The 18,294-nt window shown below is 45.2% G+C and overlaps 1 protein-coding gene across 1 annotated transcript; it reads left to right on the top strand.

Moving 5' to 3' along the window:
• Positions 1-270: 270 nt before the first annotated feature.
• On the top strand, positions 271-4,583 carry LOC120048214 (early growth response protein 1-like). Its single transcript, XM_038993999.1, has 2 exons — positions 271-999; positions 1,929-4,583. Exons 1-2 carry the CDS (start codon positions 789-791, stop codon positions 3,254-3,256), a joined length of 1,539 nt encoding a protein of 512 aa, XP_038849927.1. The 5' UTR covers positions 271-788; the 3' UTR covers positions 3,257-4,583.
• The last annotated feature ends 13,711 nt before the right edge of the window (positions 4,584-18,294 follow it).

Raw genomic sequence — 18,294 nt, forward strand, 5'->3', positions numbered from 1 at the left:
CCGAATCTGAACTATGGGCCATCAGGGAGACAGCAAGAATTATGCCGCCTTCTCTAGCAGGGATTATCCTATGAAGATGCATCGATTCAGGGTTGAGGAAGAGCGGTTATCTTCCCGCGATTTATTGCACTGGTTCAGTATAAAGTGTCTCCTCTCTGCTTTCCCCCTGGCCAACGTCATGTGTCCTCCACTGCAGTGCCTAAATATGGGCTTCCTTCACTCCATATATGGACATCTACGTCACGGAGAAAGGGTATATAAAGGAGTGGGGATTCTCTGAGCATGAGAGTGCGCCCTCAGAGCTCAGAACAGCGAACCTTAGAGCAGAGATAGACAGATACACACACACATATACAGCGCTATCTCCCAAACTAAGAACATTTTCACTCAAAAAGTAAAAGTGAATTCAAAGCAACAACAACAACACATTATCCAAAAGGGCAACACCCTTATTGGATTCAACTAGTGAAAAGAAAAAATATATTAATGATTATTTATCATTAATTTTAGGGAATGAGTAAAAGGGACATCTGATCTGAATACTCTTCTCTGAAAGAAAAGAAAAAAGTGGATTTTTACTCATCTTGGACAAGAGGAGGAACAAGACAAGAATACTCTTGGAGAACCAGAGAAAAGAGGGAACGAAGTCTGACCCTGCTCCCGAAAGTGGACTGGTGATTTCCTCCACCTGAGAGAGGAACATCACCACTCTGCCCAGCCTGCACCAAGCCTCGCTGCACTCCTCTCCAGCGCAGCCTCAGCCCCTTACAGCACCACGTCCCTGGAGGATGGCTGCAACCAAGACAGAGATGCTCCATCCAGCCCTGCAGATCTCAGACCCCCTCAGCTTCCCCCATTCTCCCATGGATAACTATCCCAAGCTGGAGGAGATGATGATGCTGAGCTCTGCTGGGACCCCCTACCTCTCCGCCTCGGCGACCGATGGAGCAGGTTTCGGATCGGGGGAGCCAGGAGAGCAGTATGACCACATTACTGGAGGTAAGAGTATATCCTTGGTCTATTGCTGTATGGAACTACTGTACTGTATTGCATTGTATTGTATGATAGACTGCATTCTGCAAACTAGCAGAATGCATGGCATGAAACAGTTTATACATAATGCATAATAATGCATGATCATTATTTGTGTTCAGCTGGCAACTATTCATTACATTTCAGCTTCAAGAGAAGACCCTTGATATATTGAATATGCTCTTTGAATGAGATATGTCTACTTCTGTTGATGTTTAGATTTTTTTTTTAAAGAAAAAAGTAATGAAATATATTAAAGCAATTGAACGAATGATGATTGGAAATACATAACCCCCCCCCAAAATCGAGAATTTTAAAAATTAAATTGGAGCTCTTCATCACTATTGGATTGTATTTGAGCTTCAGCATTGCTCACTCATTGCATACCTTCAGACAGTCTCGAGCTAAATTCAAATTGCATTCCTAAAACCAGCTGAACTGCAGTTTCAGTAATCAATTGCCTTAGGCTATGTGGTGGACTTCAAGAGCTTGGCTCGTGTGTGTGTGTGACAGAAAAGAAGAAAAAAATGCTTTAAAACAAAAATCTTTAAAAAATGCATGCAGATGGCTTGGCTTGACTTGCACGACAGCTCTTGTCCATCTTTTAGTTAGTGGAGGAAATGGCTGGTGTGGGAGTTTAGAGGTGGGAAAGTGCTGGGGTTGCTTGGCTGGGAGGGAGGCTGGTTCTCCTGCTTCGCGTAGGCACCTGCTGCTCTTAGAGAGGAGAGGGGCAACACTGTCCACCTCTCTGGCAGGATTCCCCCTCAGTCCCTCCCTCCCTCCCTCCCTCCCTCCCTCCCTCCCTCCCTCCCTCCCTCCCTCCCTCCCTCCCTCCCTCCCTCCCTCCCTCCTGCATATTAATTGATTCATGTCTCCTTTCCTCTTTCTCTCTGCAGATACATTACCTGATATCTCCATGAACTGTGAGAAGTCGATGGGAGAGCAGAGCTACTCCAGCCAGCGGCTGCCTCCTATCTCTTACACTGGCCGCTTCACCCTGGAGCCTGCCACCAACTGCAGCAACAGCCTGTGGGCCGAGCCCCTATTCAGTCTGGTCAGTGGGCTGGTGGGGATCAACACCCCCTCCACCTCCGCCCCGCCCTCCTCCGCCTCTCAGACCGGCACCTCTTCCTCGTTGTCCTCCTCTATCTCGTCCATCGCCATCTCCTCTCAGAGCTCCAGTCTGAGCTGCTCTGTCCACCACAGTGAGAATAACCCCATCTATTCAGCTGCTCCTACCTACTCCAGCGCCAGCCCTGACATCTTCTCCGACCAGGGCCAGGGCTTCCCCAGCCCAGCCGGAGGGTCGCTCCAGTACAACCCTCCAGCCTACCCCAATGGGAAGATGTGTGGCACCAGCTTCCCTGTGCCCATGATCCCTGACTACCTCTTCCCCCAGCAGCAGGGGGAGATTAGCCTGCTACCTGACCAGAAGCCCTTCCAGAACGGGTCAAGCCAGCCCTCCCTCACCCCCCTGTCCACCATTAAAGCCTTCGCCACCCAGACGGGCTCCCAAGACCTGAAGAGTGTCTACCAGTCCCAGCTGATCAAGCCCAGCCGCATGCGCAAGTACCCCAATCGTCCCAGCAAGACGCCGCCCCACGAGAGGCCGTATGCCTGCCCCGTGGAGACGTGTGACCGCCGTTTCTCCCGCTCAGACGAGTTGACACGCCACATCCGCATCCACACAGGCCAGAAGCCCTTCCAGTGCCGTATCTGCATGCGCAACTTCAGCCGCAGTGACCACCTGACCACGCACATACGCACGCACACCGGTGAGAAGCCCTTCGCCTGCGAGATCTGTGGACGCAAGTTTGCCCGCAGCGACGAGAGGAAGAGGCACACCAAGATCCATCTGAGGCAGAAGGACAAGAAGGCGGAGAAAGGTGGGATGGCTGGGGCGGTGGCTGTAGCAGCAGCTTCAGTATCAGCCCCCTCCCCTGTCTCTAGCTACCCTTCTCCCATCACCTCCTACCCCTCCCCGGTCTCCTCCTACCCCTCCCCAGTCACATCCTGCTACTCATCTCCCATCCACACCTCGTACCCCTCTCCCTCCATCGCCACCACCTACCCCTCTGTCTCCATGTCCATGTCCAGTACCTTTCAGTCCTCCATGGCCTCCTCCTTCCCCTCCTCTGTAGCCTCCATCTACTCCTCTCCGGTTCCCACCCCGCTGTCAGACATGCAGTCCACACTCTCCCCAAGGACAATCGAGATCTGCTAAGTAAGACAAAGAGAAAACACTTTTTATTCTCTCCTCCTCCTCACCACTCCTTACAATCTCTTTGAGGGGAGAAATCAACATCAAAAGACTTGTTATTCACCTTCTGAAAAGCACTTTTCTGCCTGCTCCCTCCGCAAGCTCTGTTCAGTGAATCCTCAGATTCACCTGAAGAAGAGATTTAAAAAAAAAAAAAAAACACACGTCAAGGACTGGGCAAAGACAATATAGTAGAGAAAAAGGGATTTTTTTCTCTCTCTCTGTTGATAAAGCATATGCAGTGCTTCAAACAAAGCATACAAGACTTTCTAGAGCCAGAGTTGAACCCGGCACCGTTCCTATTAGTGAACGCACAGACGGAGACAAACAGACAGACAGACTGAACATTGCCTGGTACTAAGGCACGCTTTCCCTCCGAGGCTATCATTTACATTACAAAAGACATTGAATGATATACATAAGCTACATAATATGTATATTGTACTCGTGCCATGTTTTTCTCTTCCCCCCCCCCCATTCTTTGGTACCATTGATGTGAAAAACTTATTTGCATTGTATTATTTGAAGTGAGCAGGGCCATATTTTCTATTCTAATAATTTCTCTATGATGTAGTGATGACGATGCTGTGATGCGTTTTTTTTTTGATGATGAAATAAGCACTTAAGTATTCAAGCATGTGTTAAGAGTGATGTTAGTTTCTATTGTTTTGTAAATATCATCCACTGGTACTATCTTTCTCTTTCTCACATCATCTGACATATCAGTCTGTTATGTGGACAAAAAAACGAGAGAAAAAAAAAAACTTCAACTTTAAAAAAACTAAAAACTAAACAGCCAACGTTCCCGTTTTTGGTGCCTTTTTGTGAAGCCTTGCTAATGTTTTGACATGGCTGTGTGCGAGAGATTGATGCGTTGCGTCTCGCCTTAAGGGTTGAAGGGATATTTTTGTTACAGAATGTAAGTTATACTCAGACAAAAGAGGAAGGAAAAGAAAGGGACGAGACGACATGAGGGCACTGCTTCATTTCTTTAGAATGTAAGCAAAATGATAAACTATATTTTTTTAACAGAAAAAAAAATGTCAATATCCACATCCTCTTGTTGGAATGTTGTACTTACCTACTGAGTAGGCATGGGATTCTTTTGTATGTTATATACATGCGGCTCATTATTTTGTGGTTTATCTTTATTTTGTATTTGTGTTTGTAAAATCAAGTGACTGTTTCTGGCTTCTCAACACATTGAATGCGCTTAACTGCCAATGGGATATTTGGTGTACATGATATCCTCCCAGAAATGAAATATAAATAAAATATAAATATATATGTATAGAATTGCCTTCCATACTTTATTATTGACTGGTTTCAAATATTTCCATTGGTACATGACAAAAATCATATTAGAGCATCTCACCCTCACCCATCCATCCCATACATTACAGCCTATATACATGCACATCATAGGCTATATCAAAGTCCAATATGTGCATGCTCAAAAGGTGAATTCCCCCACAGTTCCCACATCATGGGGACCTTTAGCCTAATTGAAGAGACATTTCCCAGCATGATTTCATGGTCACTGCATTGATCATTGTTCTCCTGTTGAACTCTCATTGAAAGATTGACTATCTAGACTATATGAAGATGGGGACTCGCAACTACAGTACATGCTACTTTGAGATATTAGGCTAATTGATATGAACCCCGTCCCCTGCTATTTGTGCATGAGCGGAAGTGTTTAAACAAGATGAAAATCATTCAATCATATTGTTTTTAGATTTTGGACATTCAGGTCATTTTTACGTAGGCTAAGGGCTTTATTCAATCCGTAACGCTGAAGATCCGCTTGATAGTGCAATTTACAATTAAAGGCAATGTTCCAGCAGTCGCGGACACTGCATTCACTGTAAACACTGCATATGTCGGCTCAATCGGAAATTACCTTGACATTTTTATGCAGATCTTTTGTGATACTTCGGCTTGAATCCAGCCCTTACTACACACAGTGCCTTCAGAAAGTATTCATACTCCTTGACTAATTCCACATTTTGTTGTGTTACAGCTTGAATTCAAAATTGATGAAATAGATTGTTTTCTCACCCATCTACACACAATACCCAATAACGACAAAGTGAAAACATGTTTTTAGACATTTTTGCTAATGCAATGAAAATGAAATACAGAAAAATCTAATTTACGTAAGTATTCACACCCCTGAGTAATACTTTGTAGAAGCACCTTTGGCAGCACTTACATCTGTGAGTCTCTAAGAGCTTTCCACATCTGTATTGTTCAACATTTGCCCATTACTCTTTTCAAAATCCTTCAAGCTCTGTGGCAAGACCCTTTTCAGTGTAGATTTGGCCTTGTGTTTTAGGTTATTGTCCTGCTGAAAGATTAATTCATCTCGCAGTGTCTGGTGGTGTAAGGACCTACGCTGGAGATGAGAAGCAAGTACAGGGAGTGAACATTTAATGGAAAATGGACATCAAACCAAACAAGAACAGCATCTGGACAGGGAGAACAAAACGACATTACGACAATAATGATGACACGGGGAACAAAACTGGGGAACAGACAGATATAGAGGGGGCAATCAACAACGCAAAGGAGTCCAGGTGAGTCCAATGAGCGCTGATATGTGTAATGAAGGGCAGCCTGGTGCCCTCGAGAGGGAGCAGGAGCATGCGTGACAGTACCCTCCCTCTAGGGGTGCCACCCGGCGTCCCACCTGGGCGAGCCTGATGGGTCGGCCGACGCATGGACGCTGGACAAGCTGGCTGAGGCATGACGTGGGATGGGAGCCTGCTGAGCCAACCGAGGCAAGGAAACCTCTCGAGCCAGCTAAAGCGTGGAAGCTCGACGAGCCAGCAGAGGCACCCCCGGTTCCATCGGCGGCGGCACCCGTCACCACCAAAAACAAAAAACAAGAACTCCCTGATGCTTCAAGTAGTGGTGTCAGCATTTTGTAAGACCGACGCTGGAGACGAGAGGCAAGTTCAGGGACTGTACATTTAATGGAAAACGGACATCAAACAAAACAAGAAAATTCCGACAATAATGCTGACACGGGGAACAAAACTGAGGAACAGACAGATACAGAGGGGGCAATCAACAACATGAAGTAGTCCAATGAGCGCTGATGTGCGTAATGATGGTGACAGGTGTGTGTAATGAAGGGCAGCCTGGCACCCTTGAGCACCAGAGAGAGGGAGCGAGAGCAGGCGTGACAGGAGGATAGCAGACTGAACCAGGTTTTCCTCTAGGATTTTGCCTGTGCTTAGCTCCTTTCCGTTTCTTTTTTATCCTGAAAAACACTCCAGTCCTTAACGATTACAAGCATACCCATAACATGATGCAGCCACCACTATACTTGAAAATATGGAGAGTGGTAGTAATGTGTTGTATTGGATTTGCCCCAAACGTAACACTTTGTATTCAGGACAAAAAGTGAATTGCTTTGCCACATATTGCACAGTATTACTTTAGTGCCTTGTTGCAAACAGGATGTATATTTAGGAATAATTAAATTCTATATGTATTGTTTTGAGACTGCGTGGCATTATTATCGAATGCACGAAGAAGATGAAAGCGTGGACAGTAACAAGTGCTTCTCCAGTATCTAAGAGAGGATTTTAACCGCCACCTATTTCAAAGAAGGTAAGTTACATTGCCATTTATATATTCATCATGATTATCACTAAAAATGTAATCTGCCTAGTGCTCATTCTGATTACTAGACCACTCCACCGTCCCTCTCTTCCTTGTGGTGTTCATGCGGCCGGGCTTAATTGTAGGCATGTAAGCTACTGAGAGATGTAAATTATCTGAGAACATTAATTTATGTACAAAAATGGAAGGCCTAATTGGCACATGTGATAATAGCTTATCAGTTTCAGTCCTATTTAGATTAATTAATCCAAATTCTGAAGATTAGGCCGATTTAAGAAGCACAGGCTACGCAGCCTTTCATCATGGCGCAGTCATCAAATATCCTCCTCCAACTTTTAAAAGTTGCCAAACATCATTGAACCCAGAGCACTATATAACTGTACTGACATCCATATGGTGCAGACAAGTAGGCCTAGAGTTTTTTCCCCCCAAAGTTAGGGTGTGCAATACACTCACCACGAAAATACGCACAAATGCAAACACAGCTAAAAAAGGAAGAGGGAAAACAAGTAAAAGAGAGAGGCATAGAGGAAAAGGAAAATAATTAAAATAATTGGTCTCCTGATCCCAAATTGACTTTCTAAACTAGGTTTGATGAGGTGTGTGTGTGTGTGTGCGTGTGTGTGTGTGTGTGCGTGTGTGAGATTTTGCCATGTTAGCAGTGTTATCCTCCGTCCCAATGCTCCAGTGTATATCCCTTAGCTAACACTCAGAGTCCCCCCAATAGACACACCCCTCTTCTCTTCCGCTGACTGAAAGTGTGTATGTGTGTATATGTGTGTGTATGTGTGTGTGTCCAAACACAACAAAACAATGCAGAGATAGAAACAGTAACAACAACAGCCGGCAATCAAACAATACAGCACTACTGGAAGATAAAGGGTGCCCCATTTTTCAGGCGGATCCATTTACATAATTACTGTACAGTAATTGAATTATACACAACAATATGTTCCAGGCATGGACACACACCCGAACACACACACACAAGCACAAACCAGCACTGAAGTTCAATTCCTGAGGGGCAGTCGCGAGGACCGAGATTGCACCTTTTCTTCAACTAAAAAGCATTTTACATTTCACCACCCGTAGTGTTTTAAAAAGCCAAATGTTTTCCATCATTGTCTACAGTCTTATTGTGGTCACAGAGTCTATATGTGATATGAAAATCTATTAGCTCTTGCTCTAATCTGAATGCACATTGTTGTCTTTGTGAGGTCTTGTTTACTGCCAGATTGCAGCATATGGAGGTACTCAGACTGCATTCAGTGCAAGGCGGGAAGTTATTTTGGGCCAACTTTGTCACAACGTGTCCAACACACCAACTTCAGAGCCTGGGATGTGTGCATTACTGTTTCCCTTTGCTTCTGTTCTCAGGCTTTCTAGCACACTCGCAGGCATGTTCTGTTTGAGGAGTGGTGGTGGGGGCAGAATGGGGTCAAGGGAGGGAGTGTTGTGGCTTCACAGTGCCCTAACCCACAATGGAGCCACCTCATGGCCCCCACAGGCCTCCACTTCAAGAGTCCTTTGTTAAAAAATGTATTTGTTCTCTTATTCTTTCTGGGGAGCTGTGTGATAGAGTACAAAAAGCCTGACAAAAAGGGAGTCATTTCTTTCTCCCTTAGTCCCTTCTCCCTCTAATTTTCTCTCTCTTTCACTCTTTCTCTCTCTCCTTTGTTCTTTCTCTCTCTCCTTTGCTCTTTCTCGCTCTCATTTGCTCACCTGTCTCTGCTTCGCTCTTTCTTTTCTTGTCTCTTCCCTTTCCCTCTCACTCCCCTTCTCTCTCCATCTCTATCTCCGCCTCTTTCCCTCTCCGTCTCCCCTTCTCTCTCTCTCTCCTCTCTCCTGTGCGCTGCTGATTTATCTGGCGATGCTAATGATCCGTCCCCTCTATTCTGATGCAAGGTCTGTTCCCTTTCATCCACATACAAATGTGATCTTATTGCCTCTTCACCCTCGGGCCTTTTAAGATGCTTTTTTGAAATATGCAGTTTGATAAGCATATCATTGGCTAAGTCCCCGCAGTGATTAGAGCAGGCTTTAATGTGAGCAGGGAGTGAGGCTGGAGGTTCTGAACTCCTGGCTCCTGGCTCCTCGGCCCTTGGCATATGTTGGGGCCGCTGGGAGCTCACTGTAGTGGTGAAGAGGGCCCACACACACACACACGGCTGCTCCAGAACAGCTCTCTCTCATCCTTTCACCTCAGCAGGGAGATATTAAACAGTGGAAGGACACTGGGGGATGAGCCTCTCAGTCTCTCAGACTCTCTGACTGTGTGAATGAAGACCTTACTGGTACGGTATCCTACATCTCTATTCCAGGAGGAGGACAGAGACTGTGGGAGTAGGATTTGCTTGAAAGTATTTTTGTTGTGCTTCTTGTGGACATACAAAGTGACCTCATTCTGAGTAGGATGTCCAGGATGCCTTTTCATGTCACTGACCACTAGGGAACACAGGATACATTTACTGTAGCAGGTGCTTTTAATAATTTCTCATGCAACATTTCATGCACCATTTCATGCACCATTTCATGCACCATTTCATGCACCCAAATCCTGTTGATTCTTAAGGATGTTCACGCAGTATATCTATTTTCTTATTACAACTAATTGGTTCCCAGACCCTGTTATTTGGGCTTGTTATTACAAACAGAGTGAAATGTGTTTTGCTGGTCATGAAGATGAGGTCATTAAAGATGGTCGGATGTGGCCGTTCATCAATGGCATTGTTTATTATGACAGGTCGGGGCCTTGTGATTTAGGCGTGAAATCTGTTCCACCAAGCTGAGAAAACGTCTGTCTGCCAGCTCTGACGTCACCACTCAATTATCTCCCGACGCTGTCAGACCAGACCTGACCAGACCACTCTCACACCAAGCTAACCCAACAGATGCGGTTTTTAACCTGTACCCACACACACACATACGCACGCACGCAGGATATCACCTGTTGCTCTCCCCAGCTGGGCTCGGTTGGGAGTGTGTGTGTCCCTGTGTGTGTGTGTGTGTGTGTGTGTGTGTGTGTGTGTGTGTGTGTGTGTGCGCGTGAGCGTGCGTTTGTGTGTGTGACTCTACTTTGGCCTCAACACTCGCCATTATTCTGAACACGTTTACTCTTTCAGTAGCGTTAATTGCCCTTCCAAGGACACACACGCTTTTTCATCAAGTACAGTCCAATCGAAAACGACAACAAAAATAACAGCTCGCTCAAGTATCACCAAATTAAATGCCACTTCTACTCCACTTCAAGTAGCACACTGCTTTAACAAAGGCACCTAGGTGGCAAGGAAACACAAACAGATTCCCCATGAGACTCCACTGTTGTTTCCCTCTCTTTCCCAGCCTGGCTATCGGATACGCCTATAAGCCTGGCTATGTACACCGCCTTTAAGACTAAAGTCAATAAATACAGTCAAGCCCTTCAGAGAGGCTTCGGCTCCTGTCATGATAAAACTGATGCTATGCTACACTCCACTTCCCACTGCCTAGTACACAGCAGGGTGCTAACTACTGTATTGTATGTTTAAAGTGGTGTACAGAAAATAGAGATGCAATGTTTAGATCTGTCACAATGCCCTATTCTTCACAACAGAAAGCCATACTGCTGAAATACATGATATACAGTTCTATATATGGGATATGATGGATATTGATCAGTGGGCTTCTCTGAGGAGGAAGGGGAGGACCATTCTACTACGTGAATTTCATAAAAACAAATATAGTTAAACATTAAAAAAGGTATCCTTTTAAGACAAAATGATACAAAAAAACGTCAACAAAATAACTGATTAAAACACACTAATTTGCAATGAAGGTCTACAGTAGTCTCAACAGCACCATCTAGGGTAGCACCATGGTGTAGCCGGAGGACAATTATTTTCTGTCCTCTTCTGGGTACGTTGCCTTCAATACAAACCCTAGGAGGCTCATGGTTCTCACCCCCTTCCATAGATTTACACAGTAATTACGACAACTTCCGGAGGAGGTTCTCCAACCTATCAGAGGTCTTTCAGGATGAACTGACATATTGTCTAAAGGATCAGAGAATGAATCTAGTACTGAAAGCATAAGCTACAGCTAGCTAGCAATGTAATTAATAAATTGTGACGAGCCTCACCATCAGTGACTGCCTGGCGGTGACAGTGTGGTCAGGGAGCTAACGACAGATCAGGAGCATACATAACTTTGCTGCAACTCTTCCAAGTCAATGTAAGCTTTTGATTTTATTAACTTATTGCTCCCAGGGCCCGCCGGTGTTACTGCGAAACTGCTTGCTGTACAATGTCATGCTAAGCCTCCCTTGGTTGGATGTATTCCCAGACCTCAAAGTGAGTCACGGGGATTCACTGTGCCGTTGACGGATCAGCGGTTTCACTGGAAGGTCAAAGGATAATGAGAGTCATAGTGGTTTCACAAGAACCAAGACAATAGTACAGTATACAGTACGTTACCAGTGTTACCACACTAATTCAAAGTCATGGGGTTTGGTGGTTGTGGTCAGATGGTGATTTGTCAGCTTAGCAGAAACTATTGTCCAAAGGGACCACAGGATCGCAGTTGGTAGGCTTTAACTTATTTCTGTAAAGCTAAATATTTTCATGGAATATTTGTTGATGTTGAGGGTAGAACAATGCTTTATTCACAGAAAGACTCTGGTTGTCAGTCCTATTGCTTAATCATAGTTTTTTTTTACCATGATGTGTTTAAAACTTACAATATTTTTGCTGAAAGAAAGAAGGAGTGCTGAGGGGGAATCTCTTCTGTCCAGATGTTCAATTAGGTGACATCGTCAACTGTCAATCAAAACAGAGAGCAGTTCTCACAGCCGTGGGAAGTAGGGGTGCTGAGGCTATGGCACCCCCTGAACAATCTTAAAAAAACAAAGAAAATTAAAAGTTACAATTGTTTAATAAAGTTCTGCACTGGGCCTTACTAGTCATGTATTAGTGGAGTGATATAGCTGGCAGTAGCACAGGCAACAACAACAACAACAGCACATCTGTGCATACAAAAAACTGCTAGATGTACAGAATATTATCCATGTCCTCATTCAGCCACAACTATAAGAAACATCGATATAACAGTTTTTCAGATTTTTTTGTTTTTTATTTCCCCACAAAAGTTGTGCACTGGGCCTTTACTAGTTATGTGTTAGTGGACTGATACAGCCATCTGTAGCGCGAAAAAAATTGCAGCACCCCCACCCCCAAAGATCTTCCCGCAGCTATGGCAATTGTCCTACTCCTACCCGGCACACTACAGCCACCTGCTACGAGCTGTAGTGAGAGAACATGCGGTTCACACACACACACACACACACACACACACACACACACACACACACACACACACACACACACACACACACACACACACACACACACACACACACACACACACACACACACACACACACACACACACACACACACACACACACACTCAATCTATTTACTCCCTTCTTTTCCCATATCTGTCCCTTTCTCCCTGCGTAGCGCCGACAGACCTCATCACAATTTAATCTTTTACCATAAAGTCCCCTTCACAGCCAAGGGCCATTCAGAATCCATTGACTCAGTCATTAGGTAATGCCTTCATGCATGTGAAATGAATTCATGATAAATAACATAACGTGCCACATGAAGAAAGCTTCAGTCACGCAACCAAAACAGTGGCAAATGTGATACACTGGGATAACTAATAGCGCTTGTCACAGGGAGAGGGAAGCACTTTGTCCTGCTAGCTACACTGACTGACTTGTAAGCCTTCTGTAGTTGTGTGTGTGTGCGCACACACACCTCTCCGTGCTTGCATTCCCTCGTGCCCTGTGTTAGGTGTTACAGGTATTACAAAAGAAACACACCTACAAGAGGTGATGTAAGAGCACTCTCCATCCTGCCAGCATTAAGCTCCTTTTATAATGGCATAGTCACCCCCTCTGGAAAAACACTGTAGCGGTAAAACTAGGCAAACAGGTGTAGGGAGTTGTTAGACGGTGTGTGTATGTGTGTTTGTGTGTGTGTGTGTGTGTGTGTGTCTGTGCCTTTAACAGTGTGTGTGTGTGTGTGTGTGTGTGTGTGTGTGTGTGTGTGTGTGTGTGTGTGTGTGTGTGTGTGTGTGTGTGTGTGTGTGTGTGTGTGTGCATGTGTGTGAACAGTGTGTGTGTGTGTGTGTGTGTGTGTGTGTGTGTGTGTGTGTGTGTGTGTGTGTGTGTGTGTGTGTGTGTGTGTGTGTGTGTGTGCGCATCTGACAGTGTGTGTGTCTGTTTCTTTGACAGAACCCTGGAGGTGTTGTCAGTCTCGGGGGTGGCAGCATGGGCACTGCCTGGGGAGTGGGAGAAATTGGGAGTAGGGATACGACAAATGTGTGATCATCTGGCCCGATCTTTTTTTCCCACCCACTCACTACAGCTGTCCTCTCCGGTCCCATGGAACCATTCTAAGTCTATTTATAGTTCCTCTGTGATGAGGTGGAACTGATCGCCACTTACACTCTGAGTGATGTCACCGGGGTGGCGAGCCAGGGGACGAGGAGAACGAGGCGGGCTGGGGTACCTGCTGTGAGCTTCTGCTGCTCGTACGTATGCATGCAGGAAGCCACAGACGGACGGACTCTCACACACGCACGTACGGACGCATGGACACACAAGTGTGTATGGTGTTTTTTCAGGACTTTTCTTTCCGTTTCTAAATGTCAAACAGTTGACGGTTTGCTACATTTTACGTGAAGTCAAGGTCTAAATCCTAAACCACTACATCCTCAATCGCAGCCCCTCGTCACGAACCTGTGAACGTACTTGCCCCTACCATTCATCCCCTCCCTCCTTCCTGTGCAACAATCTATCTATCCATCAATCTATCTCTATCATAACATACAGTGTATGATCAGATCATGCATGCGTTCAATGTTCAGTAGCTTCAACCGCTAGACTATAGCTAAATCAGGCAGATTGCTCAAGATTTGACTTAGAAATTCGACATCTGTCCTTGTCCAGAGAATGTCAGGAAATCCATTCAAATCTGGCCACTGGGGACAACAGTGAGCGCTATTACCAGCACGTAGGCTTTTGCTAGGGCGTTGTGGACGGGCGTCATCCAAGGACTCCGGATCTGAAAGTCGTGCATTCAATCCCAGTGGTAGACAATCATTTTTGTTTTGTTGTTTGTTTAAACCCTATCCAAAACCTTAACCCTCAACAATCGATTTGGAGCAACTTTGACATTTGGAGAAATGTGGATGAACGTCAGAATCTGAAGTCATATTGGTAAACCTGGGATATCTTGTTGAGCTAAATACCCAAATGCCTAAATTATCCCACATCACTAAAATTACCCATTCAACTACCCCCTCTTCCTCCTCTCACCGACCATTTCCAGACTCTAATGTACGTGAAGCAGTCAGTAATGATGTTCGATTACAATGAGAGCACCTCGCTGCAAAACGTCTGTTTTCTTTCACGGGCTGGAAATATCCACACACAGTTAAGTGTAATTCACACAGGGACGCATACACGCATGCACACACACACACACGCACACACACACACACACACACACACACACACACACACACACACACACACACACACACACACACACACACACACACACACACACACACACTATTTCTACAAATAGGGCCCCTCCATTGTGAGTGATGACCCCAGCTTTGTGCAGTTATTCTATCCTGGCCAGCAGGCTAAAAGCTGCAGTGAGAATGGAGATGAGAATGATGCTATTACCTTTAGCTCTATTCTCCCTCTCTTCCACGTTAGCTTTAAAAGCTGAGGGAGATAGCAGAGCAAGAGCTGTCTAGTTTAAGTGTGTAAGTGATGAAAGTAGCCTCCTACACTCCTTTCTCGTGGAATGTCTAGCCTTTCGCTGTTTGTACTTTTTCTTGTGGCTACTTATCTTCATCTCCTTTTTCTCTCCAAAACAGCAACAGCCATCCCTTGTATGCCCCCCTCTCTCTCTCTCTCTCTCTCTCCCCCCACCCCCATAACATTATTTCTCACACAAACACATCACCCCACTTCATCTTCATCGGAACAGTACATAATACTCTTTGTTCTGGCCAGAACAGTCCTTCCTCCATACACTTCCAGGCTGGAAATCCTGTCCTGCAGTCACTCCATCCTGGTCCAGCAGAGCACAGCACCTCCCCTGGGTCTAACCTGGCAGCCAGGGGAATGCCTGCTATGCTGTCCTATGCCAGCTATGCCAGCAATGCTAGTTAAACCCCATTTCCATTGAGACTGGGTACTTCCTTGTTGCCCTACTAAATTATGTTACTTTATGCAGAGGCATGACACCAAGCTGCGTGTGTGAGGGTGGGGATATATATGTGTGTGTGTGTGTGTGTGTGTGTGTGTCTGAGGCTTATCTTCACCCAGACCCATCCTCTCACCCCTTCCATTGCAGAAAGAGAGAGCGGGAGAGCAAGGGAGCAGGTGCACGGCATTAGTAAATGTCCCTAATACACCTAGTCACTGTCTATCTACATTTGAAGTCGGAAGTTTACATACACTTTAGCCAAATACATTTAAACTCTGTTTTTCACAATTCCTGACACTTAATCCGAGTAAAAATTCCCTGTCTTAGGTCAGTTAGGATCACCACTTTATTTTAAGAATGTGAAATGTCAGAATAAGAGTAGAGAGTTAATTATTCCTCCTTCCACAAGATTCCCACAATAAGTTAGGTGAATTTTGGCCCATTCCTCCTGACAGAGCTGGTGTAACTGAGTCAGGTTTGTAGGCCTCCTTGCTCGCACACGCTTTTTCAGTTTTGCCCACAAATTTTCTATGGGATTGAGGTCAGGGCTTTGTGATGTTCACTCCAATACCTTGAATTTGTTGTCCTTAAGCCATTTTGCCACAACTTTGGAAGTATGCTTGGGATCATTGTCCATTCGGAAGACCCATTTGCGACCAAGCTTTAACTTCCTGACTGATGTCTTGAGATGTTGCTTCAATATATCCACATCATTTTCCTGCCTCATGATGCCATCTATTTTGTGAAGTGCACCAGTCCCTTCTGCAGCAAAGCACCCCCACAACATGATGCTGCCACCCCCGTGCTTCACGGTTGGGATGGTGTTCTTCGGCTTGCAAGCATCCCCCTTTTTCCTCCAAACATAACGATGGTCATTATGGCCAAACATTTCTATTTTTGCTTCATCAGACCAGAGGACATTTCTCAAAAAAATTTGATCTTTGTCCCCATGTGCAGTTGCAAACCGTAGTCTGGCTTTTGTATGGCGGTTTTGTGGCAGTGGCTTCTTCCTTGTTGAGTGGCTTTTCAGGTTATGTCGATGTAGGACTCGTTTTACTGTGGATATAGATACTTTTGTACCTGTTTCCTCCAGCATCTTCACAAGGTCCTTTGTTGTTGTTCTGGGATTGATTTGCACTTTTCGCACCAAAGTCCATTCATCTCTAGGAGACAGAACGCGTCTCCTTCCTGAGCGGCTGCGTGGTCCATGGTGTTTATACTTGCGTACTATTGTTTGTACAGATGAACATGGTACCTACAGGCGTTTGGAAAATGCTCCCAAGGATGAACCAGAAGTGTGGAGGTCTACAATTTTTTTTCTGAGGTCTTGGCTGATTTCTTTTGATTTTCCCATGATGTCAAGCAAAGAGGCACTGAGTTTGAAGGTAGGCCTTGAAATACATCCACAGGTGCACCTCCAATTGATTCAAATGATGTCAATTAGCCTATCAGAAGTTTCTAAAGCCATGACATCATTTTCTGGAATTTTCCAAGCTGTTTAAAGGCACAGTCAACTTAGTGTATGTAAACTTCTGACCCACTGGAATTGTCATACAATGAATTATAAGTGAAATAATCTGTCTGTAAACAATTTTTGGAAAAATTACTTGTGTCATGCACAAAGTAGATGTCCTAACTGACTGTTTGTTAACAAGAAATTTGTGGAGTGGTTGAAAAACGAGTTTTAATGACTCCAACCTAAGTGTATGTAAACTTCCAACTTCAACTGTATCTACAGTGTGTAATGTTACTGTGTGTCTGTTGGTAGGTACGCCTGTCGGTCTGAAAGGGGGATCTGTCTGTCTGTCAAATTTGACACACATACCGTAATATGAGCCTGCTGTGTTGTGGCCTGTTGAACAATGCATCTCTATGCATCATTGTGTTGGAAAAATGTGTGAAATACAAGAAGATAGTAGACACAAATACACAAAACATGTTCAAAGCTGCTTTCTGGCCCAGTCAGATTAGTTAGTAGCAAGAGGAGGGCCGCTACAGTAAAGTACAAGAGCAGGCTGCAGTCAACAGGCTACAGTAGGTTTACAGTAGAGGGAAAGGGAGTGGAGCTGAGAGCTAGAGCTGATTCCTGGCCCAGCCAGCCAGCAGCTGGCTGCTGCCCGCTCCTGCAGTCTCCCAGGAGCCTTGTGGTCATGTGATCTCTGCTCTGGGAGCCAACCAGCAGAGGAAATGTCACTCTCCCAGAGCCAAGAAACCCATACAAGGAGCTTCCTGCCTGACACAGCTCTTCCTGCTGGCTATGTATGGACTTTCCTGCCCTTCCTCTGAGAGGACTGTGTGCTCTCTCTCTCTCTCTCTCTCTCTCTCTCTCTCTCTCTCTCTCTCTCTCTCTCTCTCTCTCTCTCTCTCTCTCTCTCTCTCTTTCTCTCTCTCTCTCTCTCTCTCTCTCTCTCTCTCTCTCTCTCTCTCTCTCTCTCTCTCTCTCTCTCAGCTCACTCATTATCTCTCTGTTGGCCGGCCGCCCCAGCTGGCTCTGTGTGATCCTTTTTCTCTATGTGTGTTTTTTTGGCTCTGACAGTGTGTGAGGGCAATTCATTTTATGAATGCTGTCGTGTCCATGAATGACATCATATTAGTGTTCTACGATGTATCAAACAATATTGCAACCGATTAGTAATTCATTACTATGGTATGAATTGGAACAACAACACTGAACTCAAGAGTATGGTTGCTAGAGCATGTGTATTTTCTATTACCTGGCTGATTATCGCTGTACGCCGCGCTCCCTTTCAAAACTACGTGCTTCAACTCCTATTGATGTCTATCCACGTGAAAACAGGCTGACCCACTGTGTTGCTAGTCTCACAAGGGGTTACTGTGTTGATAGAGTCGTTTTCTCCATACTGCTGTTTCCACAGTCCAAGTCCCTTCAGTCAGAGCAGCTTCCTGTCTCTCTACACTGGGCCTATCACAGCCTATCACAAGCCAAACACCTCCTTATTGTTTTCACACTATCAAGACCTGGGCTGCGCCCCAATACTCTTAAATAGTTTCTTCTCCTCATCTCAATGCAATTTGTTTATGGCATAGATCCTAGGATATACAGTAATTGTGTCTATTGGCTAAGCTACTGTAACT

Source organism: Salvelinus namaycush, chromosome 5 (genome assembly GCF_016432855.1).
Source record: "Salvelinus namaycush isolate Seneca chromosome 5, SaNama_1.0, whole genome shotgun sequence".
Taxonomy (NCBI): Eukaryota; Metazoa; Chordata; class Actinopteri; order Salmoniformes; family Salmonidae; genus Salvelinus; species Salvelinus namaycush.

What these genes read in the sequence shown, in the direction of transcription:
- LOC120048214 (XM_038993999.1), top strand. Translation starts at nt 789, where the DNA reads ATGGCTGCAACCAAGACAGAGATGCTCCATCCAGCCCTGCAGATCTCA. An exon ending in GTATGACCACATTACTGGAG is followed by an intron (nt 1,000 to 1,928) that starts GTAAGAGTATAT and finishes TTCTCTCTGCAG; the next exon opens with ATACATTACCTGATATCTCC.